The sequence below is a fragment of the Nipponia nippon genome, unplaced genomic scaffold (assembly GCF_047370975.1).
Source record: "Nipponia nippon isolate SJK-2023a ecotype South Korea unplaced genomic scaffold, ASM4737097v1 scaffold_9, whole genome shotgun sequence".
Lineage (NCBI taxonomy): Eukaryota > Metazoa > Chordata > Aves > Pelecaniformes > Threskiornithidae > Nipponia > Nipponia nippon.
The window spans coordinates 1,730,320-1,757,285 of NW_028262413.1; the positions used below are offsets into that span (position 1 = coordinate 1,730,320).

Below are 26,966 nucleotides of genomic sequence, written 5' to 3' on the forward strand. Positions count from 1 at the left end.
AAAAAAAAAAAAAAAACCACCAACATATATTTCACTACCAAAGAAGAGAGAGGGTAACAAAAACTCTTTGGGCTCTCATAACAGCATCATCAGAATGGGCACACTAAAACTGGATTATAATAAGGCTTCATAAAAACACACTTTAAGGCAACAAATTGTATTGTTTGTAGTAAATGTTTATTTTTAACAAGCCAAATAAACTTTGAGGGCTTGATGTAAACAATGAAGTCAATGGAAAGAATAAGAGAGATTTCTACCTATGACCAGTATTTCAGAAATTTGCACTGAAGTGAAGTAACTTACTTTCCATGGGTAATGAATAGCTCTATCAAATAGGTATATCGGACTGTATCCATAGTTGGGACTATAATATCTTGAATCTTCACATTTTTATCACTGTAATTAATATTTTTAATAAATCCATTCCAATGAACCCAACATCCTCTGCCTTTCAGCTAGGAAGAAATACAGATGTAAAGTAGAATGGTGTTACTTCTATACATACGGAAAATTTTCTCCATTACTTCACTTTTGAAAAATGAAAATAATGATTTTTAATAAATTAATGAATATTAAATGTTTCAGAAGTCCATATATTTAGTTTGCTTTATCTCACTAATAAAGTGTTAAAGTATATACCTAAGCTTAGACTCCTTTCTTTTCTTAAAGATTTTGTTCAGCCAAAACAAACATAAAAACGTACAAAAACCCAATAGAAGAACATATGCAAAAGTTAAGTAGTATAATTATAATCTAACATTTCTAATAGACAGTATAAACAAAATTTTAATACAAGCAAACTGCCTGGGGGCTCAATATCCTGCTTTCCTTCTAGACAGTCCACATCTTTCCTTCTATGCAAAACCAGATTTGAGTCCGTCAGCTTAGCTTCAGCTACAGAATAACTATAATGTGGCAACACTAAGTATAACTGATGTGTATATCTTGGTATTTTCTAAAAAAATTCGGTCAGCACATTAGGACTCAAAAAAGAAAAAAAAAATGCATGGTGGGATTTAATCCAATACCAACACTCTACAACATCCAACAAGCTTCACAAAGTTAAAATATCTGTCTAGCTCTATTTTCCTTCCATTCAGACTGTAAGAATCTCCTTCAGTCAACACAGAAGCAATCAATCATACCTCATACATGTAGTCATAGACCAAGCCTTTCTCTTCAAAGGGACACTCCCATTTTCCCACACTCGCTGGTACAGGATTTATTCCAGATTTCCCAGCCAAAGCTTCCCTCAAGAAATTATCAAAAATTATCCTGCTGTCACCATCACAAGTTCCACCAATGGACCAGACTGTGGCAAAAGCAAAGCAACCCTGCAAGGGCAAAAAGACGAGCAACTGCCTAAAAAGTTCACATATTATATGAACCTTGTACAGTCCGATTAACAAACATAAAAATACTGTTAAACAGATAGGTGTTACAAGTTACCCTTGAATAGACCTGGTCTAAAGAGATTTTGAAATCTGATTAAAGACAGAGCAAACAAAAAACCTTATTCAAGGAGATAAATACATATTTATGACAAAAAAATAAAGGCCAATGACTAAAGCATTATGTCACATGACAAAGCCTGAGAAGAGTTCAATCATGTGGCCTCGGGATTTTCTAATTGCAAACCAGGATCTAGGAATTCTCTAATTCTATTTTAAGTAAATACTTTTACATTCTGTTTTCTTCAGTTTCTCATAAGAACAGTCATATAAGGTCAGACAGAGCATCCAACTAATGTAACTCTCAGAAAAGACTCTTCCCAAGGAAATTTTGCTCAAACAAGCCAATCAGTATTACATGAACACTTATTTCCTTTAAGGTAAACAAGACACTTTGCTTGAGCTAATTCCTTGGTTAGTTGAAAAGCACATTTAACAAAAACACTATTTATCCCAGTTAGATGGAAAAATAGTAAAATATTTAATCATATTTGTTACTTCTAAGACTTGTGTCTCATCTGGGCATCTCCAAAGTTTGGGGGGATGGAGCAAGGAGGTAGTGAAATTGTTTCACATCTCTTATCCCAAATTAAAGTCGTTCTGATTAGTTCAATTATTTTTGAAGACCGGCATATGCAGAAACAGATACACATTTTTCTACAGGTTAAAAAAACCAACCATAATCCATGCACGGATGTTTCTGTTGGTGGGATCTTCTTGCACAGTTTCACAAATCAACATTTCAAAAAGCCATGTAAGAGCTACTACAACATTGGTATTGCTTGTAGGTACCAGTTCCTAAGAGATACGAAAGGACGGGTATTATACTTTATGTGTTCAGTTAGTTTATTTTTTGGAGCTAAAACACTAAAATAATTAGACAATTAGCTAATTCTGAACAAATATTTGAAGGCAAGGTTTACACTGACTTTTATTCAAAAGATCATTTGCCCTCCTCTGTCCTTGAAACATCAAGGCATTCAGCTTGTTAACCATGTTCACAGCTACCGTGCGACCACTACAATCATAGACCTTAAAACAAAAGCCTCCATGGAAGTAGCTACAGCAACATGTGAGCAAAAGCCTAAGCGCTATATCACACAGAGTTTGCAAGGAACTACATGCACGTTTCCCCTAACACTTAAAGTACTTCCCTATTCAACATGACAGCTTTAAAGAAAAAAATACATGCACAAAATTCTCTTGGGAAGACTTTCCGTTCGGTGCTTTAAATACTTACTTTACTTTTGAAAAGAACAAGGTGAAAACTGTGATCAACTTACAATACAAGCCTTACCTAACATTCTCATTTTAACTTTCCAAACTGGACCCAAAAGTTGCCCTTCTCAAAACAACAGGAGGCTGCTGCATAGTCATCCTAATTGTGCTTGTCTTGAGAGACTAGTCCCTCCCAAGGGTAACAGAAGGAAAATGGCCACCTAGCTACTGCAGGAAAAAAAGGCAAAAAATACCTTGCACTGTTTCTGACGGAGTCTTAATGCTGGTGGTATTAACCAATCAAAAAGTCCCTGCAGAAGATCTTGATGTCCCTTTAAGTTAAGAGGTTCAGGCAGTTTACTCAACCAAGAGGTAACAAGAGGCCTCCAGCCCAGCTGAGAAGGTTCCAAATAAATCATGCCACAACGACTGACTGTAGCAGGCTAAGGAAAAATTGTAAACTCATTTTATTATACATTTAATATATTGAACTTTGCTTTATATTTTCATTAAATACAAAACTTACTGATGCCTGGGAAAGATCCATTGTTTCAAAAATAAGATTCATCTGAAGGGACATTTGGATGATTTCTCCACTCATCAAACAAAGCTTTAATAATTAAAAAAAAATCCACAAGCAAGATTAGAAAAAAAAAAATTCAGTTGTAAATTACACTTCCTATCACAGCAGAGTTATATATGAAAATCAGCAAAACCAAGTATAAACAAAGGCAAGGTCAACACACAAAATGTTTAATCACTTGGAGCAATAATTATTTTTTTCAAGCTTTAGCTAAATTCTTCACTTAAACCATAGTACTCTACATTTTCCTACCAGTAGGTTCATTACAGGTAACTATCAATCTTGCGTAGGACAGGATACGGAAAAGACAGCAAGCAGAAAGGAGAAAGGGCATCTGCTGCTATTGTTGCTAACACTGAAGCGTTCCAGCTGGAGACCCACCATTCCTACTTATCAAAACAGAAGTCCAGTTTGAGTGTTTTGACACACTACCACCAGAACATAATCTTAACATATCGTCTCTAATTTTTATATTCACTTTGAGATTCCTAAGGCCCATTTTCAAAAGTGCTGTATGGTTACAACTTTGACCTCAGACGTCATTCATTTTGAAAATATAACCCTTTGTGTCTTAGGTTTAAAGACAATCCTAAGTGCCTGAGTTTGTGCAAGTTTTGAAACTGTGGGATTTACATTAACTATAATTAAATGTATTTTTTTTTAATTTAAATTTCAATTATTTATGTTACAAACTTACAATATAACATTAAGGAAGTGCTATACATTTAATGTCTTACAGCATTGAGTAGGCTCTGTGATTATGACTCCAATACAGTAAAGTAAAAAAAAAAAAAACACAAACCCAAAATAAAACAAAAAAACCCCAACAAAAACAAAGAACCAAAGCCACCTGGCACCTGCTCTGCCAGGCACTGCTGTTTGCATTTGTGATTTTATATGTAGAAGAGTATTTTCAAAATGTCACATGAGTTTATTTAGGCATTTATTTCCACTGACTGATACCTTTTTGTTGTCATCCAGAACTGTGTTCATGCTTTCTATCCACAGGGTATCAATTGGGCCATCAAAGATAACCCATTTGCGTTCAGGAGTCTCAGATAATGCAAATTCTCTGAAAGTATTAGCAATTATACCATCTGTCCACTAGAGGAGGAGAACGTAGGAATGAAAAGTAAGACACAGTATACATAGTTCAATTTAAACTGCAAGTACCAAAAACCTTCCATTTCCTTTTTGTTATTCTTCTCTTTTAATTATTGTTCTCTTGCTCTGCAGAGAGCAGAACATAACTTTGCAGTTTCACTGAGGGTCATGCAACATCAGCAAATCTTAAAATAGTGTTTTTTTCACTTTGAAAAATATTGTAACAAACAGAAGACCAGCAATTCAATTTATAGAAACTTAGAAGTGCTTCTGCTCTGTCTTGCATCTGTTTCTCCCCAGAGTCACCCTAAGTTTCACTATTTCACATTTGCTTCTTCATATTGTTTCTTCTCCAAACCTAAGTTTCACACTTGGAGACCCATGAGTTCATAAGGTTTTCTAGATAATTTTTGCATTACTTTGATTATATTGGTTAGGAACAGACAGGGAAATGAATACAGTTAAGTTTGGTATGATTTCCTAGCATGGATGCAACTATATTAGGACAATGACCCTCGGAATGGTATTGCTTTTTTTTTTTTTTTTTTGCATATTTAAACCTACATAACTGCATACACACTTGGTACTGCATTTTTTTTTAATGCACTGATTTAAAACAAGCCATAAAAGTTAGAATAAAAATTACAATTGTGTTCTCATCTGTGTTTAAAATCACAAAATTATGAATTCAATGGTTTACAACCCAGAATAACAGAGGTCTGACATACACAGGGAAAAAAAAAAAAAAGGCACTAGAAATACTACAAAGCAGAAAAAACAGACAGGACTGTTAGCTCCTAGTCTTGAACCCATACTGGTACGTTTACTTCTTTTTTCTTAAAACCAAACCAGTAATTTAATTTATAGCACAGCCCTATAAACACTGTCTGGAGCCCAGGGAACAGATGATGAAGTGCTGTCTGGAACTGGGACTTAAAAACCAGAAGCAGGAGCCTTGTAAACGGCCCTTCCTGCCCCTGAAAACAAGTGCAGAATGACACCATGAGTCAACCTAAAATTAGCCCAGACTTACACAAGTGCACTCATACAAACCCCATGAAAGCCACAGCAGGCGAGAGGAAGAAACAGATAAAGGTGGGCAATTACTATACACTATTTTTAAAACATACATTACCTCATGGGATACTGTATCAAACTGCCCAAAAAGCTGACCCATAGTGATTGATTTGGGATTCACAGTTCTAAAAATTATTTTTTCTTCTTCACCATACCCACGTTCTTTCATAAGAGACAGCGTATCTGCCAACACATGCAGAACTTTGGTCTTCCCAGAAAAAGATTCTCCTACCAGCATAAAGCTGTTAGATGGAAAAAAAATGCTATTAATAAATTTGTCTTGCGATTTAGACTTTTACAGACCACATGAAGGCCAACAGCATCATTCATATGCTTAAAGCTCATTTCCACCTAATTTTCAAAAAGCAGAGCAAGTAAATCTGGTTTGTATATAGGAAACACCATTTAGGCAAAAACAGTTTATTTGCACACGCAAATCTGGTTGCACAGCCACTGTACTTAAGTTGTCCTCTAAAACACAGATTCACCAGATTTACCACGCTAGTTCATTTATTTGCTGAATCAAAGATTACTTTCTAGTTTCTCTTCAGTCTAGACAGAGTTTATAACAAAGTTCTGGAAGAACACAAACAGTAGGAACATGTACTACACACACACACACACACACACAAAAAAAATAAATAAATAAATAAAAAAAATCAAACTATCTTCACCCACTAAAAATAACTTTTTTAGTCACCCAGCAGAGAGATGCAACTGTAACAATGTCACATTGAAAGCATTAATGAGCTGAATATTAACAATCACATGACTAATGTCATATTGTATATATTTTCTCCACACAATTGCCATTCAGTAATAAAAGCTAGGAATAAAATGGCAGAGATCTGATAACTAGCATTTCAATATAGACAAACTCCTACAGTCCTAAGCCTTCACCATACTGATAGCCGCACCTAAACTCCCTACACAGGTGAGGCTACTGCTGATATCAAGAGCAGTACAATTCCGCAGACATAAAAGCAGTATTGGTGACCAATACAAATAGAATCATTTTGCACCCTTAAGACCTTTTATATTTGATATAAATAACCACTACGGTATAAGCCAAAACTACAACACATACTGCTTGTGAAACAGTAATGAGAATCTTACCCATGTCTAACAATCATCATTTCATATGTCTGTATCATTTTCTCTATAAAAGCTTTTACAGGTTGGACATTATGTCGAATGCAACATTCGCTGGCACATTCCAGAAAATCCTAAAATCAGAACAGGTCATAATCTTATCATTGCTACATTTTACTCTCTTGGACTACAGTAGAACAGCTTATGCTCACCAATAAGGGTTTCAAATTAAGTAATAACTGAAAGACTATTAATCAGAATATAGCAAACATCCCTGGGGGAAGAACAAAAAAAAAAAAAAAAAAAAAATCACTTCTGTACTTCATATGCTATAATAGGAGTTAACTACAATTTTATCTTGAGGAGAAGGCATATCACCATCAGGAAACCAACAGTGTGCTTTGGAACAATACACTTTTAAACAAGACTCTAGTGTTTACTGGAAGTTTTTTAAAAATTAATCCTTTCTGTCTTTTCTGCTATGCTCATCTTCTTGCCAACCATCCTCCTACAAACGAACTATGCTTGAATTCTTGCTATAAGCAAAAGAAACACAAAGTTTAATCTCACTTAATTATGTCCAAAAATTAGGGAAGAAACAGCAAATGACCCTAAAATTTGGTAAATTTGCAGATCAATTTCCAATCTGTCGGATGCCTTACACAACTTTTCTGGATGTAAGGGAACTCAGATGTGGATTATACTCGGAACAGATACAGGAATTTTCTTTGGTACTAAGTTTCATTGCAAACATTCAGTAATTTTCCTCATCTTGCAATAATTCACAAGTTATTCACCAGCAGAGATAAAGAAGTCATTATCCCTCTCTACTCGGCGCTTGTCAGGCCACACCTGGAATACGGTGTACAGTCCTGGTCCCCGTTATACAAAAAAGATGTGGTCAGGCTGGAGGGGTCCAGAGAAGGGCCATCAAGATGATCCAGGCTCTGGGCAGCCTGCCCTATGAGGACAGGCTGAGAGAGCTGGGCTTGGTCAGCCTTGAGAAAAGGAGGCTTAGAGGTGATGTCATCACCATGTACCAGTACTTAAAGGGGCGCTACAAAGACGGAGACTCCCTTTTTACAAGGAATCCCATGGTGAGGACAAGGGGTAACGGGCACAAGTTACTCCCAGGGAGATTCCGATTGGACACAAGAGAGAAATTTTTCACAATAAGAACAGTCAAGCATTGGAATAATCTCCCCAGGGAAGGGGTTGACTCCGCTACGCTGAATGTGTTTAAGACTCAGCTGGACATGGTGCTGGGCCATCTCGTCTAGACTGTGCTAGAAAGGTTGGACCAGATGATCCCTGAGGTCCCTTCCAACCTGGTATTCTATGACTCTATGAAATTACTGTATTAATTACACTTGGAAAAACAACCAACCAACCAAAAAAAAAAACCCACAAAACAACCCACAGGGATTACGACCAAGGAAAAGTTACAAGCCTACTTACATTGTAGTCTGCATTGGGAAGCTTGATTCCAGGAAATAAATCACTAGTTATACCCGTGAACAGAGGTATATCATGAGCCAAAAATTTGGGCTCGTTCACATCCTTAATTGATCTAAGAAGCTAGAGGAAAGAAATATACATTTTACTGTTCTTATTAAAACACAGAATAAACTGTTCATTAATTAAAATAATCTAATATGTAATAAATATTAATTAATTAAATGGTGCCCTTGAGAAGCAGTTAAGCAAAACTGTGCAATCATCAGCCTAGCACTGGAAAGCACAGCATTTCATTAACTTTGTTTCATAAATAGGGAAACTAAGAAATGGGGATCAGCGACGTGCCAAGACGTGGTGGAACTGCCTTCAGAACTCAGAACTGCGTGCATCTAAAATTCCTTAAGAGTTATTCCCTCAGGAACTCACCAATATATCTTCATCTTCTGTGGGAAATTTCAATTTCAGATTCCCAGCAGCCACCAACACAGCTTTAACGGCTCGCATGCCATAGTCATAGTGATACTGAGAGGAAAGCTGTTCTGAGCAAAGCCTGTAGGTCATTACTATCTTCACCGACAGTGACTTAGCATTCAAAAATCCATAAGAATAGAGTGAAATTTCTGCTATCAGAGCATAGTTAGGAACCATCATGGCTACTGTTCGGAAAAGAACCTGAAATACATACCCAAAGAAATATCTTTAAATAATCAATTGGGGAATGGAAAGCAATTCAGAACTTTTGCAGGTGAGGGATCAGTATTCATCCCATCACAGCATTTCTAACTGAAAATAGTAACGGCACTTTAAATGAGGTACTGCTTAATATTATTAGGTAAGCTGTGGATCATTTGAAACAGTGACACTGGAAAGCAGTGGCCAGCAGAACGTTTGGGAGCCAATGAAATAGAAGACTTAGCAATGTTTGCAGCTTATGACTCACTAGGAAGCTAACGTTAAGTAAACTGCCATCAAGATCCATCTCAACATACAGTCCAGTGCAGGAGAGGCACTGTCTCCCCCAGATCTTTTCCCTCATCACTGTCTCAAGAACACACTTTGCCCCTTACACTGACACATCCAACACAGCAGCAAGCAAAGGAAGGTGTTGTACATGGCAGGTGAGAGAATGCACTTCCTTTCTTTAAGTCATCTGCAGTCGATATACTCTTCATGCTGCATCAACTCTGCTTTAAGTTAGCGTTCACTGTGTAGTTCCCACCGAGGCAACTTGCTCTGGCCCAGCAGCTCTGCGCCACGTTGAGTCGTAAGGAACAGATGCTGTTCCAAAAGGCTCCAAATTATGCAAAAGCCAAGCCTCCTCAATGAAACAGCTAATCTAGCCAAAACAATCATCTCAAAGATTTAATCAGGTAATCTAAGTAAATTCATTACATGTATGAAGTGTATTTTGCTAACACTTCTTTTAAATAAGACAACAATAAACGCAATGTAAAAATACTTTCTTAAAGCATTTTTTCCAACATACCCCTCCATCTTAAAGTTAGCATCCAAATCTTATAATCTACCTACAGCCTGACACTTGCCAGTTTACTTGCTACAGCATTGCAGCCTTTGGCCTGGAAAAATAATCATGAGAAACACTAACAAACACAAGGAAATAAAAAATATTTCAAATTCCTTCAAAAAGAACAGATTACTTGGGGGGGGGGGGGGCGGGGAGGCTTAGTATGTGTAAATCGCATAACAAGTATATGTTTATATTCCAGGTGATACAGTCTGAATTAACACCAGCAATACACGTATCCCTCTATTTTTTTGAAAAATTCATTCTTAAGCAGAAGCATGCATTTTATTATTTTACCTTCAGATTATCTGGAAGTTCAGAACGTCCTGCGTAACCTGGATTCATAGTAATAGCTACAAAACAGTTGGGGTTAAGCTTCAGTTCAGTTCCTTCAAAAATAAATGTTTCTAGCTTTATCTGTATGGCTCTCTGGATGCAAAGGATCTGCTGTGCCACAACAGACAGCACTTCCAGTTCAATGCGATTGAATTCATCAAAACACGCCCATGCACCTGATGAAGCCAAACCCTTGAAAAACTGCAAATGAAGAAAGATAGCAATAATATCGCTAACAGAATCTTAGAAGATTCGAAAGAAACTAGGAGTATCATGTTGGAAGTTTAATTACATGAAAGACACAATTATGATAATACTATCTAAGCCTGTTTAAAGCAAAGATCAGTGATGTACTGAAGAACGAAGTCTTTTCTCGGTTCTAAAGAAAGCTAAATCAGAAGATCCTGATCCTGCAATCTCTTTTTTCTTTACATGTTTTAATTAGTGACTTAATAGGATTTTTGTAAAGCACAGAAAATTAAACATATGTAGAGACCAGTATATAGCATCCAAGAGTAGCAGACCACAGATGACACATTTATTTAAGTGTCTCTGCAAAGTAGGCACCCTACGATTTTCATCCTAAAAAATAACATTTATTCTCTGTTTACCTTTCCCATTGCCAGGTAATCGAGGCCATCAGAGCAGTTGAAGACAACACACTGAACAGCAAGAGCTTTAGCCAAATCTTTGGTGGTCTCTGTTTTACCTGTCCCTGCTGGACCCTCTGGGGCACCACCAAGGTTCAAATAAAAGGCTCCAATCTAAGAAACAGAAGTAGTTTACAGAAATTTTTACTACTTCATTCATATGAAATTATTCTGAATGAAAATGTTAAATTAAATTGCACTAGATAGATGCAATGACTGTATGAAACTAACATAAAAAGTATGGTTATACTAATAAAAAAAAACAAACAACAAAACAAACTGAAATTTACTTACAGCTCAGAACTATATACAAGAGAATTGAATTTTGACCCTAACAGAGAGTTTAGTGTTATCATCATCATGACCATGATCAGTTACTCAAACTTTATGGGACTCAGTCTTTCAGTTCTTGCTTAGATACATCTGTCAAATTAAATTTGATGCAATTACTCGGCTGCTACTTTTTCCTATCTCTGTTTCTCCTTTAATATACTTTTTTCCTCCTCCCTTTTTGTTTCCCACACTGTCCCCCTTTGTTGCATGTGTATTCCATTGACTGTTCCATATTCTCTCCTATATTCCATTGAAGTAGGAGGAAAAGCTGACAGAAAAAAAGTTGCAGACTCTAAACAAAAACTCAGACGTACTTGGCTCCCAATCCACAGTTAACGGGCCACACCTATATTGACAACCACTGGGAATACTGTATTAAGACCTTTGCATGCAAAGGACGAGACTTCCATTTGCCAGGGTACCAGGATTCCAACTGCTTTGCTCCAAGATTCAAGGTCCGTGAGCTTAAGAAAGAAACAGCCTACCAGCTGCATTGCCTTGCACCACCACCAATGTACCTTGATGTTTTGACAGATAGCTACCAAGCATCAGGTAGAACCTTTCTTTCTTAAACCCTTCGGAGTTCGCAATTAGGTCTCCACAGCATGAAAATTACCATCTTACAACAGGAGGAGGATGGGTGCCTAGTAAAACTTGAAACCATACTCCAGCCAAACAAACTGCAGTAAACGATCGTCAGAAAAGTCATATCTGAGATGACCTGGGTAACTTTCAGTTGTCAGGTTAGTTGAGGATAGACCAGTACAATGATAAACACCTCTAACAAGAGCAGGGATACCAAAAAGTTGCCAAACTGTTTTAACTAGTCTTAGGAACAATATGATCACAAATGGATCCTTCTCCATTTTATTTAGCAACTACAGAACATCAGAAAAGGATTTTGTGTTCTCATAATCTAGGCAGCAATAAAGATATTAGGCATTTTTTCTGTTTGTTTTTTAAAACACGTCCACAACAGAACAATCCACTACTGTTTCAGTCACATTGGTGGGCTGTCCAGATTTGTTTCAAGTCAGTTTCATGTTCTATAGAAATTACAATATTTGAAAACTGCTTTTAACAGAAATACCAAAGTCTGACAAAAACTGCAAGCCCTGAAAGTATGGTGTAATCAACAGTGTAAGAAATACTATACTACAGTAAATACAGTATTAAGTAGCACTGGTGGAAGATCATACCAAGGTGCGGTAACATCGGTCTGTAAGAGGAGTAATGACAAGGCGTGGCGAGTTTCCAAGGTATTCATAGGCATATTTTACATTGCAATTAATGATGCAGACACGAACATTCTCAAATTCCCAATAATATCGTAGTTGTGCAAGCCACTGAAAGTCTGTTTCACTCTGCACGCCTGATAAACATAGAATTAAAAGCGATCATAAAAGATGTTTTGGATAACTGGATTTTTCTATCAGGTTTAAGTTTAAAACAGCCTTGAAATTATTAATGTTGACGCTCACATCCAAATACTCGCATACATATCTTGATACTGTTGTGTTTTAGGCAGCAAAATCAGATTGGTTAACTATTTTTCATTAACTATGTATTAAGACACATGTGAAGAAAAATGTTTTAAAAGGTAATTACCACTTTCAATCATTTCCATGAGGACGTCTCTAGCATGAACATCAATAGTAACCAAGGCACTCAGCGTAGTCCTTGTTTGCTTCGACAGTTTTCCTCTTACCAGCTCTACAATATCATTAAGTTGAAGCTGAAGTGTATCATAATAACCCTTTAAACCCTAGGAGAAAAAAAGGTAATTATGAAACTGATTATATGACAGTTTCAGGTGTTCCAGACTTTTTCATGTTGACTAAATATCTTAATGGAGATTGCTTATTAAGCCATTCTTTTACAGTCATGTTTTTGCATCAGCTTCTCTCTCATTCACAGTTACGCATTTATGTTGCAAAGCTACATTTTAACCTGCGCTTGCTCTGAACAAGAATATTCAAGTCCCTGGATCAAAGGTATAAGCCACTGTACATAAATTCATGTATATCAAACTCATATGCTGATCCTTTTTCAAATTTCATTTTGATTGTAGAAAAATATTTGATTAAGCAAAATACATAAGCTGAAATGAAAAATTAATAAAGATTTCTAAAAAAAAAAAAAAAGAGTATGCATTACGAAGTACCTCTGGTCCATTGCAAAGAACCTCATGTACCTCACTTGTCCAGAACATTTGAGACACACACAATACTACTTGCCCAGGCCACTCCAGAACCCATCTTTTTCTCTCAGTCTCTAGATATGCCTGAAAGAGTTAAATACAGTATACAAATACAGTGTCAGTGCATGTATATCATAATGTAATACAGAAGCATATAATGTGATCCTATTAATATTCTTTGCTAAAAAAAATATTTTCCTATTTTCAAAGTCCAAACAAACTTTTAAATGCTCTTTTCCCCTTAAATTTGCAAGTTGTTATCAAATAATTTTAAAGATTCTTGCAATTATCTTTCCATATTATGTAAATATTCACAGCTTGCTAACTTCAGACAAAGAAACATTTTCTGGCTAATGATTTTCTTTTAGGAGGGAGCAAACATATTACAAGTGTTGTATTTCTAACTTGTAATTAAATAAAAAAAACTGAGTAATTTATTTACATCAGGTGATATATCCTATGAACACAGTATTGCTGCCAAGCTTTTAAAAGAATTTATATCCAGTGTTACAGAAAAATGACTTCATTCTTATTCAAACTAAACTCTTACTTATCCCACCGGCTTATAAATACAAGTCATGTTAACTCAGTCCTGGCCCCATAACTTCATCAACTCTTGTGTTCGGGAAGACTTTTAGCAAGCCAAGAGACAGCCTCAAAGTGAAGAAAGGTCTATTTGTGCCACAGTTATTAAATTATTACAAAATCCATACCATTCTTGATCTAGCAATAACATCATGTATACTCTTCAGCATAATATCTTCTACTTGAATTAACCACTTCTCCACTGCACCTCGAGCTTCAGAAGTAGAAATGGTTGAAATCAGTTCTACACGCTCGCCTTCAGAACTATACATTGCTTTAATATCCAAATTGGGAAGGAAATGTAGCTTAGCAATGCCTTCAAAACACTTCTTCAAGTGAGGCTGAACTCTGAGAGGATCCTTAGTCTCCGACAGGATCTCCAACATTTCATCATTAGACAAGAAAAAGAAGCTAAAAAAACATTTAGAAAAAAGAAAAAAAAAAAAAGAAAAAAACCAACTGTATTATCAGGCTACTTTAAAGGCTGACCTTACTCACAACAAAACAAACATTCAGACTCTTTGTTTTTTAAATAGCCAAAACTCATCATACCGGGGAAAGAAGAGGCGTTTTTTCTCAAGATAAGCATTAAGCCCTTTCATGATTTTGTCAAGAAGCTCATTGCAATTCTGAAGCTTCTCTAATAACCCTACCAAGGAAGTAGCAACAAGAACCTGTAACAACAAACACATGCAAACTCTAAGTTATAAATAAGACACTTCAAACAGCAGAAGGTATTCAAATAACATACAACATGGCTTTGTTCCTAGAAAGCCCAGGCAACTGATGTAGTAGTTCATTGTACATATTCTTGAAAACAAAAGCATTGACACAAAAAGAGAGAGAAGCTACTGTTTCCTTTCAGTACTGTAGATTTTCCTTACCTTTGGGTCTTTGGCACAACACTTCATAATATCCTTCCAGTATCTATCCACAGTCTGAAAGAGACGCCCCTCTTCTGGCATCTGTTGCATAATATCCTCAGAAGAAAAAATGGGTTCCAGATAAAGCCACTGTGCTTGCACTTTCAGCCATTCATCAATAATCTCCTGAATTTGAATTAAGCGACTTTCCCATTCCTTAATAAATATTTAAAGAATGTTACCTTAATATTTCCAAACAAATAACATTAGAGAGAATAAATACAGGAAAGGTAGACACTGTGGTACTCTAGTTCCCAAGGAGAAAATAAAAACGTCTAGCAGTAAACAAAATAAAAATATTTAGGAGTATGTAGGTTCTTCCGCATATACCAAAGGAGTTCAGAAAGTTTAACTTACATGCAAATGAATTTCCCAAAATGTGGTTATCAGTTCAGTGCTACGATCTTTTAATAACTTAATGGTTAAGTAATACCCAGGAGGCTACCAGTGACAAATTCTGTTTCATCTCCCCACAGCAAGGAGCTCTTGGTTTGCAGCTGAATTACAGCAGGGACACAAAAATACCAAAAAGGCCACGCTAGATCCCAGGAGAGATCCAGCCAGCCCAGTATCCCGTCCCTAAAGGGAACAACAGCAGATACCTCTGCAAGAGGCTACCTGTAGAGGGTAAATACTGCCTCTGTTCACTGAGCCTTCTTGAACCTGAAGATTTCCTACATAAACCAACAAAGAACTAAGGAGGGGAACTGCAAAGCAATTTCACCAGCTGCTCTCCCGTCAATACTCATGGTGTTAGCACCAAAGACTACTCTAGCCCTGAAAATACAAAAGCAGGTGTAGAGCAATCTCATCATTGTTCTGAGGCTTGATTAAAAAAAATCTTCTCCCGCCCTCAAGAAGTTTCCTTGCCCAGATGAAAACACTCTAGTTCAACATTTGAGTCCAAAACTCAAGGATTAAATCACTAACTGTTTGCATTAACGATAATAAAACCATAATTTCCAGTTATTAAGCAGCAAGGTTAAAGACACTAATGGAAATAGTGATTTTGCAAAATATGCAGAAAAATAATCACATTCTCTTGGTTGCACTTGACTCTGAATGGAAGAGAGAATTCCAACACAAAAATAATGTAAGTGGGACTTATATGAACTCAAAAGAATTTTGCTGAAAAGTCAATGAAAGCATTTCATTAACAAGTCAAACAATAAAGCTGTAATACAGTTGGCATACTCTTACATTAGTTATCCTGCAAATAAAAATGGTAAAAAATTGAAAGTAGTCATCGTACCCTGATTTCTTTGTCAAACGGTTTAATGAAAGGTGATCCTCTCATTGTCTGAGTTTTCATAATCTGATCATCGAGAACAGCTTGAATCTCATCCACTGCAGACAGAATATGAACACCGCTCTCATGATACACACTCGTACCAAAGGAAATTGAACCCCAGGTTTCCATCATGCCATGCATTGCTTTCTCTAAGGAAAATTCCTACAGTTTGACAAGAAAACGGTTTCTTTTAGTCACTGCATTATTTTTTTTCCAGCTCACTAATTCCATATATAAACTCATCTAGCTGAATAAGCTGTTTTGCTCTAACAGCATAAATTAACTTCTTGTTATTATTTTTCTTAGTATATAATTTTCTAGTGCACAGAAAGCAGTACACTTGGGAAATACTAACGATGTAACATGAGATACAAGTGTCTGCACACTCACTGCTATCATCTAATGGGCCAAAGTCTCACCAAATCTCTTTTGTTGCATAAGGGCAAAGACAAAAAATTCTAGTAAGCCATGAAAGCCATCACCGAGACACTTGATGTTGTCTTTGTCACTATCAAATCTCTATGCTTACCTTGCTCGCACCTACGCTTATCGCTTCAAATTCTTCCAAATAAGGGGCTAGATTCTGCTTTAAAACTTTTCTCAGGGTAGTTCCAGAGTCTGGTGTTAAATCATATCCTACTATATTTGACATCTGCTGCCAATGACGAGTTCTCATGCCAGGGTTACAAAAGATAATCACAGTGGGAATATTCTCCTAATTGAGGAAAAACATTTATAAGGTAAAAACTGTGATGTGCATTATTTCTTAAGTTTTTAAACATCTTTGATTTGCACTTAAAATTCTGCTGCAGTAGCTGATGACATGAAAATCTTTTCTGAAAAGCGCAGATGGATCCATTCAGTTATCCATTCCCTTTCCAAATAATTGTAGTAAATTACTGAAGAAGAAATATAAAACTATTAAGCACAGTCTTAGCAGAAAAGAGAAAAGGAACAATTTTTCAGCTATTTTATGTTAAATTGGGCTTTCATCAACATAACATAGTCCCATTTCAAAATTCCCAACTACATCCGTAATTGTTTCTCTGCATCCAAAAATCACTCTTCTCCTGTATGTGTCCACTCTTTAACAATTCACACTCCTAAAACTACAAAGATGTCCAAAATCCAATTTTATTAAAATCAATGGGACAGCTCAATCTGGAAACGAGTCAGAGTGTGCTCTCTCCCTCTGTAACAATAGGAGTCTCTGACACTGCATCATCTATCTATACTGAGTGCTGAATTTAGCATTTGTCCCTCAGCATCAAATACTAATATCCCTCACCTTTTCTTACCTTAAAGTCTTTAATCTGCTCCAGAACTGAAGAACACATTGTAAGAGTTGGATTTCCCTTTGTTTCTTCTTCTGTCTTCTCTTCTACAGTTCTGCATTGTGACGTCTTTTTCCACTCCTGTTGAATTTTCTTGTGCTTCTGTTGGAACAGTCTTGATGCTTTGTTTATCTCTCTCAAAAACTCATCAACCTCAGCCTCCATGCTTTCCCCATTTAGTTCCAAAAAGGTACCATCCATCCATCTGAGAAAAAAACCCAAAGTTAGAAAACAGAATAATAAACAAATAGTCCACAAATAATTAACACTTTGTGTTGCAACAGAAATGAGATGTAGATTAATAGTTATTTAAATTAAAGATAAGCTCTTATTTCCAATTATTGTCATTCTATGCAAAATTCTAATGCACAACTAAAGGCGGCTTGATCACACTCCTCTGTGTATTTGTGTAATTCTCTCAAGTCGGTCACATACTGAAACTAAGTAACTGCATGGATTGAGAAATTTAAGTTAAGCTCTGGAGAGAGATCAACATAGGACATCAAAATATACTAGGCCTTTGTACTTCAAAAAAATGCATACTTTCTAGCCATATCACGTTATAACTTCCCGAGAGCACAGGAACTGGTAAACAATCTCACTTAATTTAGACTCACACATACTACAGTTTTTGTGACAGGATCTAGCCACCAGATAGCAGTGTCGCCATTTGAGCACATCTACATGGTACTTTGGACAGCCGGTAGGTTCATTACATACAGATTGTGAGCTTTCTAATTTAACTTTGTAATTTTCTAGTATACAAAATGGCTCATAACTAACCAAATATTTTCTTCCTAATGCACTTCTTTCACAGACTTTGCCTTATTACAGGCTTCACCAGCATGACCAATACAAATAGAATCCAGTATGCGATAGACTCCTTTGCATTACATTAAAAAAAAACCCCAACAAAAAAACCCAAACAAAACCCCCGACATTTTTTCTAGCTGAATTCAAAATAACAATCCTGATATGTAAGTTATGTTACTATTACACTTGGATTGCTGATAAAAAATAAGTGTTTATAAGAAAACAAATCCATATTCTACATCTGACATGAACAAAAACAGCATGAGCATTTTTCCCCGCTCTCCCTCATTTAGCTTCAAGAGCTGAATTACCTTTTTTCTGATCGTTGCCATTTCAGTATAAGATTAAAGAGTTTCTGATATGGTTCAATCTCAACTTTTAAGTTGTTGAGGAGTGGGAAGTCACTCGGTGTCCATTCGAGCAGAGTCTCTTCTTTATTAATAAGAGCTATTGTTTCATCAGCCTCCTGTATGCGTTTCTGTAACGCCCTCAGGTCAGCCACATACTGTAATCAAATAATTGTATGTCTTGAGAGATAACTAAGATATGCTTTTAACAGCTATCGAAATAAGACATCAAAATACAATAAGCCTTGGTATTTATTAAAATTTTAGAAAACATGAGTTAAAAACTCATCGTCTTATCCTTGAGTAAATAAACTATGAAGAACCCAGATTAACACTGAGAAAAATAAAGTTGCTTTTATCATTGCTGAATTTAAGAGTATAAAACTATTTTCAAAATGTTTGGGCTTTAAAATTCACTGTTCCAGGAGGCAGGCATACACGTTTTTATGTACCTGACACATCATAAGGGCAACTGGGATTTATTAGCTTAGGATTTCTGTTTGGTGCTTTGAAGTGCTTTGTTTTTAAAAAAACAAATTACTAAGCACAATTGTGATATCCTCCAATTAAAGCGCAAGACGTGCTCTGGCAATTATAAAATACCTCTAGAAATTTGAGAAGTTTTGGAGCCAGTGGTCTGCTCTTCAGTAGCAGAAAAATGAAGTTTTGAGGTTCACAGAAAAAAAAATAAAATAAAATAAAAATCAAATTGCTACCAATCACTCTTTCTAACCTGCTATTTTTTCCTTCAGTTCCTCAACATATCAAAAACAGGGAAGGAAATCCTGCTCCCACTGAAATTATTTGCAGATAATGTCACTGGGGCCAGAATTCCATGCTTTATATAAACCAGAGTTAAAAAATCATTCACTTTATACATCTGTAATATCTCAGTCCTTGCTGGGATTACCTTTCAGCTAATTTATGCACAACTTTATAGTAAACTTTCCTTTAAGTCAAATGTTATTGCCAATGCAATACAAAAAGGGGGGAGGGGGCAGGGGCCATTTTATGCATTTGTTCATTGTAGCAAGAGAATAATAAACGTTTTAGTTCACATTTGTTAAAATAACTGATTACTTTTAATTCTAAGTTTTTTCCATGACCCCTGCGTATTAAACATACAAAACATTTCTACCCATTTTATACCAAATGTTCAATCAGACCTGTTGCATGCAATCCAGTTCTGAGTATTCTTCGAACTCTGTCACAGAACGTGTCAGCTTCTCCAATTCCACCACCAGTTTCTCACATTTATGCATTAGTTCTTGCTCTCCTTTACGTTTAGACTGTTCAATCAGCTACAAAACAAATTTATTTTTTTTTAATGGTAAAAAAGCAACAGGGAAGTGGTTGTAAGTCCTTTCAATGATTAACATACATAGTACCATCTAAATTAAACATTTAGCACAAACAGACAGAAAATAAACAATACAGATAAGTTATTATCCTTGCAATAATTGAAATTTCTTCAGGAGCTGCTTTTTGTATGTCCCATTTAAGTGTGTGCAACCTCTATATTTTAACATGAAACCCTTACCTCGATCATCATAGCAGTTACAATTGCCTCAAAGGCCTCCTTCAGCAATCAGACAAAAGATAGGAACGTACTACAGAAAGAAACAGAGAGATTCTCATCTCTGGGATTCAATGTTTTATTGCCAAAAGAGGAGACATCTACAGGTGTTGAAAGCTAATGCTATCCCACATGTATCTACTGCTATAAAAGGCAGAAATTCTACCACATAAGATCGCTCTACAGCACAAGGTCTGCGCACAGAAGGGTTATTTTTAAGGTACCAAACAAGAAATCAACCGAGGCAGAGGAGATCTGTGACAAGGACACCTACTGCCATGCAAAAATTGTGAAGCAGACCAACAGAGCTTCTCCAAAGGAAGAACCAGTCTTTTCCTACTGCATTAGAATAAAAATGGACTCTCAGATGAGAGTATAAAATGCAAGCATGCAGACTCTAAAACCTGATGTAAAACTATTCTTGTCCTCAAGCTCCAGCACAATGCAAGTGGCTAGACAGTCAGCTGCAGAGAGGTATACTCCTGAGGGACTCTCATTAAGTCAGATACACTCTGTACTGCCATTTTCATTAAAAAGAATCTGAACAAGCATCATGGACTCTCTGTGTACAAGTATAAAATTATTTTCACTCACTTATTTTTCGGGATTAAAAGAATGGTAACCATGCAAAAGAAATATTTTACAGACACAGCAGTCTCCCAAGCTGGGTATGTTTTAAGTCAGAGGCATATTTACTACCCTTGGACGTACTCCTTAGTATCTAAATAAGACTTAGAGAAAGAGAAATCCTCAATTGTGATACTTCAAAGATATTAATAAGTTCATTTTGAAAATGTTAATTGTTAATTCTTAAACATTTTTAGAAGAAATTATTAAATCTATGCTAAATTACTACAGAGAGGCAGGAGAACACCAAAAGGCTTGACTTACTGTATTACAGCCAGAGAGAATGAATGCTAGCGAGATGAGTATAGACAAGCGGAAGAAAAGAAAGTAATCTACAATCACACAGAGAAAATTAGATGTTGTATATTTTCTATTAATGATTGCTACCTAAAAAACACAATTCCCACTGTTCTTTTATTGACAGAACAAAAGATCACTTTAACTAAATGACGTCCGTTCCAGAGCACTAATTTAGGGCCCGGCAGTTACGTTTTCAGCACTAGTCAGCTGCAGTGTTGTGAATTTTCACCTTCGTATGAATTATTACCTAATAGTGACCCCAAACAAACTGAGACAATAAGACTTGCTGAAGGTTTGAAGTTACAGTGACAATTTTTAAATTACTCCACAAAAAGCCCTCTGTTGATATAAAAATCTGGAAATATGTTATTTATGCATGTCTAAATTAGTATGGTTCACGTTAAATGTGTAGATACATTTAGCCTGTTGAGGAAATAAACAGCTCAAGTAAAGTGAAAAGTCTAACAAGCCAAAATACACCATAAACTAAGTAAATGCTCTTACATCATCATGCTCATCGAAAATAGGGTTAATCTTCTTTGGCCATAATAGAACTGCTGCATTCAGTGCAATGTCTTCAGGAGCAAATGTAAAAACGTCTAAGTAGTAATTCATTTGCCGACAGCACTCCTATACAAAGAGATTTCACAAAACTTTAGTTATCATAGGTCTGTTTAAAAACATCGGGTAGGACAACATTACCTACAAAGATAAAACAGAAGTCTACATTTCATGGACTTTTCAGAATTCAGAGCTACTTCAGCCAACTGAATACTAATATTCAAAATACATATAAAAAGTTATTCAAATCCCTGTCCCGTTCGTGAGCTTATTTCTACAAATATGGCTCCTGTGGCCTGTAAATCTACATGCAAAAATCCTAATATTATTAAAAAAATATGAAAAATACAAATTCTGTAGAATAAACATGTTATATTTACAGACCTATTACCGTTAACAGAAAATCTGATACCTATCATCATAACATATAACAAAGAACTTCTTATCCAGTAACGTTTTTGGCTGACCCACACCTTACACAATTTTTCAGTTTTGTTCTCTGAGCACACACGAAGTACCACTGTTAATGCAGCATCATCTATATTCTGCTCAAATAGTAAATTGCTTCTTGCGTGCTCAAAGCCATGACTGTTTTTACACATAAAATTCTCTTTACACTTGTGTGTTACATTTTCACAAATAGCTTTTTAAGCAGCCCTGAAGTAAGTCTCTAGGTACAAACAATAAACTGAGTGTCTTACAATCTGCTATGATGTATTACAAGCTGCTTTTCCTCACTGACACGCAGACCACATGGGAACGGGGAATAAGAAAGAAAGGCATACGGCAAAGAACGAGCTGGACTTCCCACTTCTCTCTGAAATAACACTGAGTACATGCAGCACGGTCAGACGAAAGTCTCTGCCCTCCAGAATGAATTCTGTATTTGTATAGGCCAGCATGTTTGGTAAAAGATTAAGAATGAAAGGATAGTCATTTACCTTGATCCTTAACAACAGGTCCTGAATACCTTTGGTTTTGACCTTCTTTATGTGAGCTATTGTTTCCACCATTTCCTCTGTTGTCTCAGGAACTTTTAATGCACGTTCCTTAATTGCTTCGAATTCCCTGCATATCCTATAAATTTATTTAACATAAAATATCAACATTTTAAGATTTTAGTTTGACTGGCTTCAAGCTCAGCTTTAACGGAATTAAAAGTTCAAATTACTTCTTTAAGTATTACCCCTACACAAACTCCATTACTTTATAAAACTACATCGGGAATATGACCAAGTCAGCCTAGAAAAAATACTGTTCATTAATTTTCAATAATTGACTTGTTCAGATTTGGGGTTATTCTTTTGCAATAAACACTTCAATTACTTTTGGTAAGTACATGAATTTATGTACAGTACCATTAGCACGCACACACTTTCCTAGTAAATATTTTGTCATTTTGGTTATGTGGAATAACTATAAAACTTGACTATAGTTGTTCATTTTAACCAAACAATTTAATATGACCGCACTCACGATTTAATCCATACCTGCAAATTAACCTTTAGAATTGGCCAGTGTTATTATCTGTCATTATCTACTAAAACCTAGAGGTATCTGTCATGTAATAAGAGAATCTAGCTAGCCTTTCCTTTGACAGTGCAGTACTGTATTTCACACTTAAAAAGACAGAACGGTAATAGAAGCCCTTTGATCTTTCAGCTCCGTTATTTAAGTCTGTTAGTAAGTTTCCCTACTAGTTTTTGAGTCTAAAGCATATGAAAAATACATTAGCTGGTGCAACTTGCATTGAGATCATTAGTTAGCCAAGTCTTCATTGAGCAGGAGTATGGTACATTTGCATTTCTTCTACACATTTCTACTATGCATTTAGCACACATAGCATTCACAAGCAGAAAAATTCTACTTACTTTTCATTTTCCTCTCTGTAATTCGCAACTATTCTGTCCATTAGCATTTTTGCAAAGGCGTTTGCGTTCCTAGCCAAACCTTGCTTTAAATCCTCACAGTTCAAACGGATCATAGGGAAATGAGCCACCTCTGGTAAACTCAAGATTTCCTTCTTGAGGGTGAAGAATTCATCTATGAACTTCAGAAAAACATTAGATTTTAAACTTCAGAACTGTTATTTAAATACTTGGCTACATGAGTAAGTATTACACATTGAAGAAAATCTTTTTTTTTTTTTTCTATTTACCACAGACTTTTAGGGAAAAACACACTTATGTTGTAGATTTGTAGGTAGTCAACATACTTTTTAGCTAAAGGCTAAGCACGTGTTATCCTCTGTTTCCTTTTTATTATTGCTGTATGTATAGTAAAAATTATATATAAAATGTAGAATTAAAACTTACAGCAGTATATTCATCAAAACTGTGTTCTTCTGCTTCAAATCTTTCTATCCGGGCCTGTGCAGTTCCATCTACAAGCCAGCCATACCTTTCAACTACAAGTCAATAACATTATATTATTATAACGCATACACTGTCCAGTAAGTTATTTATTTCAAAGTAGTAACACAGTTATTTAAACACTCCTCTATCACTCACCATAGTTTTCAAAATATTCCTTTGGACCTTCTAAGTTGTCTCTGATGCATTTTTTCAGTGTAGATGTGGCCCATATTATGACATGATTAGGGAGCTCAGCATCCAGAGTTGTAGTGCCTCCCATTAGCCAAGAACGTACTGTCTGGATGTTCTAATAGAAGTGCAAATTCTGGTTATTTAAATTTAAAAAAGCAGTGCAGGGATACATATATTTTAAAAGTAAGTTGCAATCTGCAGAAGACACTGTATCAGAAAAGTATGAGACCCTGACCATGACCAAGGCCAGGTGCTTCATACACACCTAGAATGACTCCTCCTGATTCAGAAAGTTTAACAGGAAACATGTAAAATGGACAAAAAATAATTATCCAGTCTCACATAAAATTAAATTCTATCCTATGTGCAAACACACAAAACTAAACCCCAAACACTTCTCTGAAAGTACCAGCACGTATGATTAAAGGCCAATACTAAGTCCATAGGGATACATCTAAAGCCCCCAGAAAGGCTGTCGGCCCTGGAGTTACAGATTGGGTCCTGAGCCATAAATCTTTAGATACTGTATACATTAGTACTTAGGGATCTGAGGTTTTTCTTTTTCTTAGAAAGAAAAGGAATATCAACTCTAATTTTCCTTTTCTTTTTCTGGGGATCTTAATTATTCATGCAAGCTTATTGTAAATCATCACACATATAACTAACGTCCCAATTATTTTCCTACGCAAAATGTTAGTTCACAGAACATATACACTGCAAAACTACTTGATTTTCAATGTTAAAAATAAATATATAAATAAATTAGAACACGTGGTTACCTATACTTAAAGCACTCTTCAGGTTTTCTAAACATACCAAAGAAGAAAACAAAAGGGTTATCTTCTAGCTAGTTTTCTTTCCTGAGTAAGTTTTCAGCCTGACTTCTATTTAATGAACAAGCAGACAATTAATTTGTAGGCACACACAGATTTGCAGATTAAAATAGCAGACTAAAACAATCAGTAGCAGGGGTACCAATTTTTTTATGAACAAGGAATAACAAAATGAGTTTCAGAGCCTGGAGTTCCGCTGGGCATCAAGATTCATGACGTGACCTGCAGAATGCTCATGGAAAAGAAATACCTCAAGTTGCATTCTGCTTCCCATTACCACGGTAGTCAGAGTCCTAAATTACTAATATTTTCACATATGGAGCAACTTAGCAGTTACATAATTAAATAAAAGCACACCTGGAGAGTCTGTCCTATACGATTTACTATAAACAGAATCGCTTCTTCTAGGTCTTGGAAGCTTGGATAAAACTCCATTTTCTGTTCATCAAGAGTCAATTCCATCTTAAATAAAGGTAGACAATTTCTGTCTTCAGGATCAAAAAGTTCCACAAAAGCTTCAACCGTTCTTCTCAAGAATTCTTTCAGCTAGGCAATAATACCACCTGTTAGCTGAAAGAACAGAAAGCCCCATCCCACTTCCCCTTCATTCAATAAGCCAGGATTTCCATGCATTTTAGTACTTTTGGCCTGATTCATGGATAAGTGAAGTAGTGTGAATTTTTCTAATGACTTCAGTGGGCATTAGTCTCAACCCTTAAAGGATGTAAACTAATGAACAAATAAACATTTCAGTACAGCCCATGCACTTATTTTTGCTACAAAAGTTGACTCTATTACGAATACCTGCTTTAAGTATAAATGAAATATCTGGAACGCGTTTTCCTCTGACTTTTTTTTTTTTTTTTAACATGACAATGATTTGATTAGACTATCGTTCCATTATTTTTCTACAAAGTAAATAAAGGTTTAATCCTAACAATGATTGCCTTCTCAAACTGCTGAATATATTCCCACTGATTATTGTATTCTTAAATAGAACAATGTAAACAACAGATACTTTAAATTATTTGGAAGTTAAAGTATTTTTAATTTTCAGTAAACTAAAAACTTTGAAAAATAATTGTCTCGGTCTGAAATCAGCGATTTCATTTGAATGTTCTTGCCTTATTATTATTAGGAAATAAAACAATTTGAAATTGCTAAAACAAAAAAAATTAACCGAGAAACACTTCCTATAACTTCCATCTTGATATAATCAGGGAGGAAAAAAAAAATTAACTGGCAAAGTATTGTGGTATCATTTTCCACAGAAAAAAATCGTGTTTGGAAATTTTGCAGAACTACAGTCACTTGCGTACACGTTGGCAGAGCTGGATTTACAGTCTATTTGTGTAGCTATGTTTGCTTTCGAGAGAGAGACCAGGTTTTGTTCATTTTGCTAATATACGACGTGTAATTGTAGTGCCAAGATCAGTGATAGGAAGGGTCCTGAGAACACTGAGATATTTCCTTCTTTAAGCTAATTACATTCTACTTGGTAGAATAAATAAATTTTCTGCATCTAAAAAACTAGAATAAAAAGAAGCAGACAAGGCCACGTATTTCTTTTAAATGAGGGAATTTAAAAATATTTAAACACTTGGAATATTTACTGGATTATATGCAACAGATGGCTAACAATGACTAATTAAACAGGCCCCATATTATATAATGTGCTGACTCATTTAAAATATCTAAATTTCTCCTTAAGTTTATCACAGAGAGTAAAGATTTTACCTGATTAGACATAAGCGTAGCCACACAGTTATAAAAAGAGTCAACCTGATCCAACTTTACACCATTCAATGACTCCTTCTGAGTAAAGAGACTGATAGCTCTTTGATACCACGTATTCAATATCTTCTCTTCTGCTTTAGAGCAGCTTAGAGAGACATCAGTCTTTAAAGATTCACATTCAATTGGCCCTTTCAATCTAGAAGAGAAAGTTACAGGCAACTTTATAAAAAAAAATTTTAAAACCCATGAAGTGAAGTAACAGTAATCTGTACTGTATTACAAACCCATTCTTTTTTAGCAGAAAGCACAGTGGGAACCCGAAGCATCACTTCTGTAGACTTAAATGAAGAAAAAAATACCCCAAACCCCAGGAAATAAAGAACAGCTACCAGAAAAAATAATGAGGAAAAGGGTATCGAAAATTATCTTTTTGAAAATTATGAAAATGAAAAGTTCCGAGATTAAA

The 26,966-nt window shown here is 35.7% G+C and overlaps 1 protein-coding gene across 1 annotated transcript in view; it reads right to left on the reverse strand.

Moving 5' to 3' along the window:
• DNAH12 (dynein axonemal heavy chain 12) overlaps nt 1-26,966 on the reverse strand; it is a 72,496-nt gene that overhangs the window by 37,226 nt on the left and 8,304 nt on the right. Inside the window, exons 8-37 of the mRNA XM_087744360.1 lie at nt 26,501-26,696; nt 25,121-25,309; nt 23,895-24,045; nt 23,700-23,791; nt 23,256-23,434; nt 22,326-22,461; nt 21,328-21,453; nt 19,487-19,621; nt 18,285-18,478; nt 17,125-17,365; nt 16,356-16,541; nt 15,788-15,988; nt 14,497-14,691; nt 14,165-14,286; nt 13,741-14,023; nt 12,992-13,111; nt 12,436-12,592; nt 12,027-12,199; nt 10,456-10,608; nt 9,806-10,045; nt 8,410-8,655; nt 7,984-8,103; nt 6,550-6,659; nt 5,492-5,675; nt 4,216-4,356; nt 3,196-3,279; nt 2,924-3,112; nt 2,130-2,249; nt 1,146-1,334; nt 304-455 (exon numbers count right to left, since the gene is read on the reverse strand). Coding sequence (XP_087600486.1) covers nt 304-455; nt 1,146-1,334; nt 2,130-2,249; nt 2,924-3,112; nt 3,196-3,279; nt 4,216-4,356; nt 5,492-5,675; nt 6,550-6,659; nt 7,984-8,103; nt 8,410-8,655; nt 9,806-10,045; nt 10,456-10,608; nt 12,027-12,199; nt 12,436-12,592; nt 12,992-13,111; nt 13,741-14,023; nt 14,165-14,286; nt 14,497-14,691; nt 15,788-15,988; nt 16,356-16,541; nt 17,125-17,365; nt 18,285-18,478; nt 19,487-19,621; nt 21,328-21,453; nt 22,326-22,461; nt 23,256-23,434; nt 23,700-23,791; nt 23,895-24,045; nt 25,121-25,309; nt 26,501-26,696 — 5,004 coding nt within the window. The remainder of the gene's footprint in view (nt 1-303; nt 456-1,145; nt 1,335-2,129; nt 2,250-2,923; nt 3,113-3,195; nt 3,280-4,215; nt 4,357-5,491; nt 5,676-6,549; nt 6,660-7,983; nt 8,104-8,409; nt 8,656-9,805; nt 10,046-10,455; nt 10,609-12,026; nt 12,200-12,435; nt 12,593-12,991; nt 13,112-13,740; nt 14,024-14,164; nt 14,287-14,496; nt 14,692-15,787; nt 15,989-16,355; nt 16,542-17,124; nt 17,366-18,284; nt 18,479-19,486; nt 19,622-21,327; nt 21,454-22,325; nt 22,462-23,255; nt 23,435-23,699; nt 23,792-23,894; nt 24,046-25,120; nt 25,310-26,500; nt 26,697-26,966) is intronic.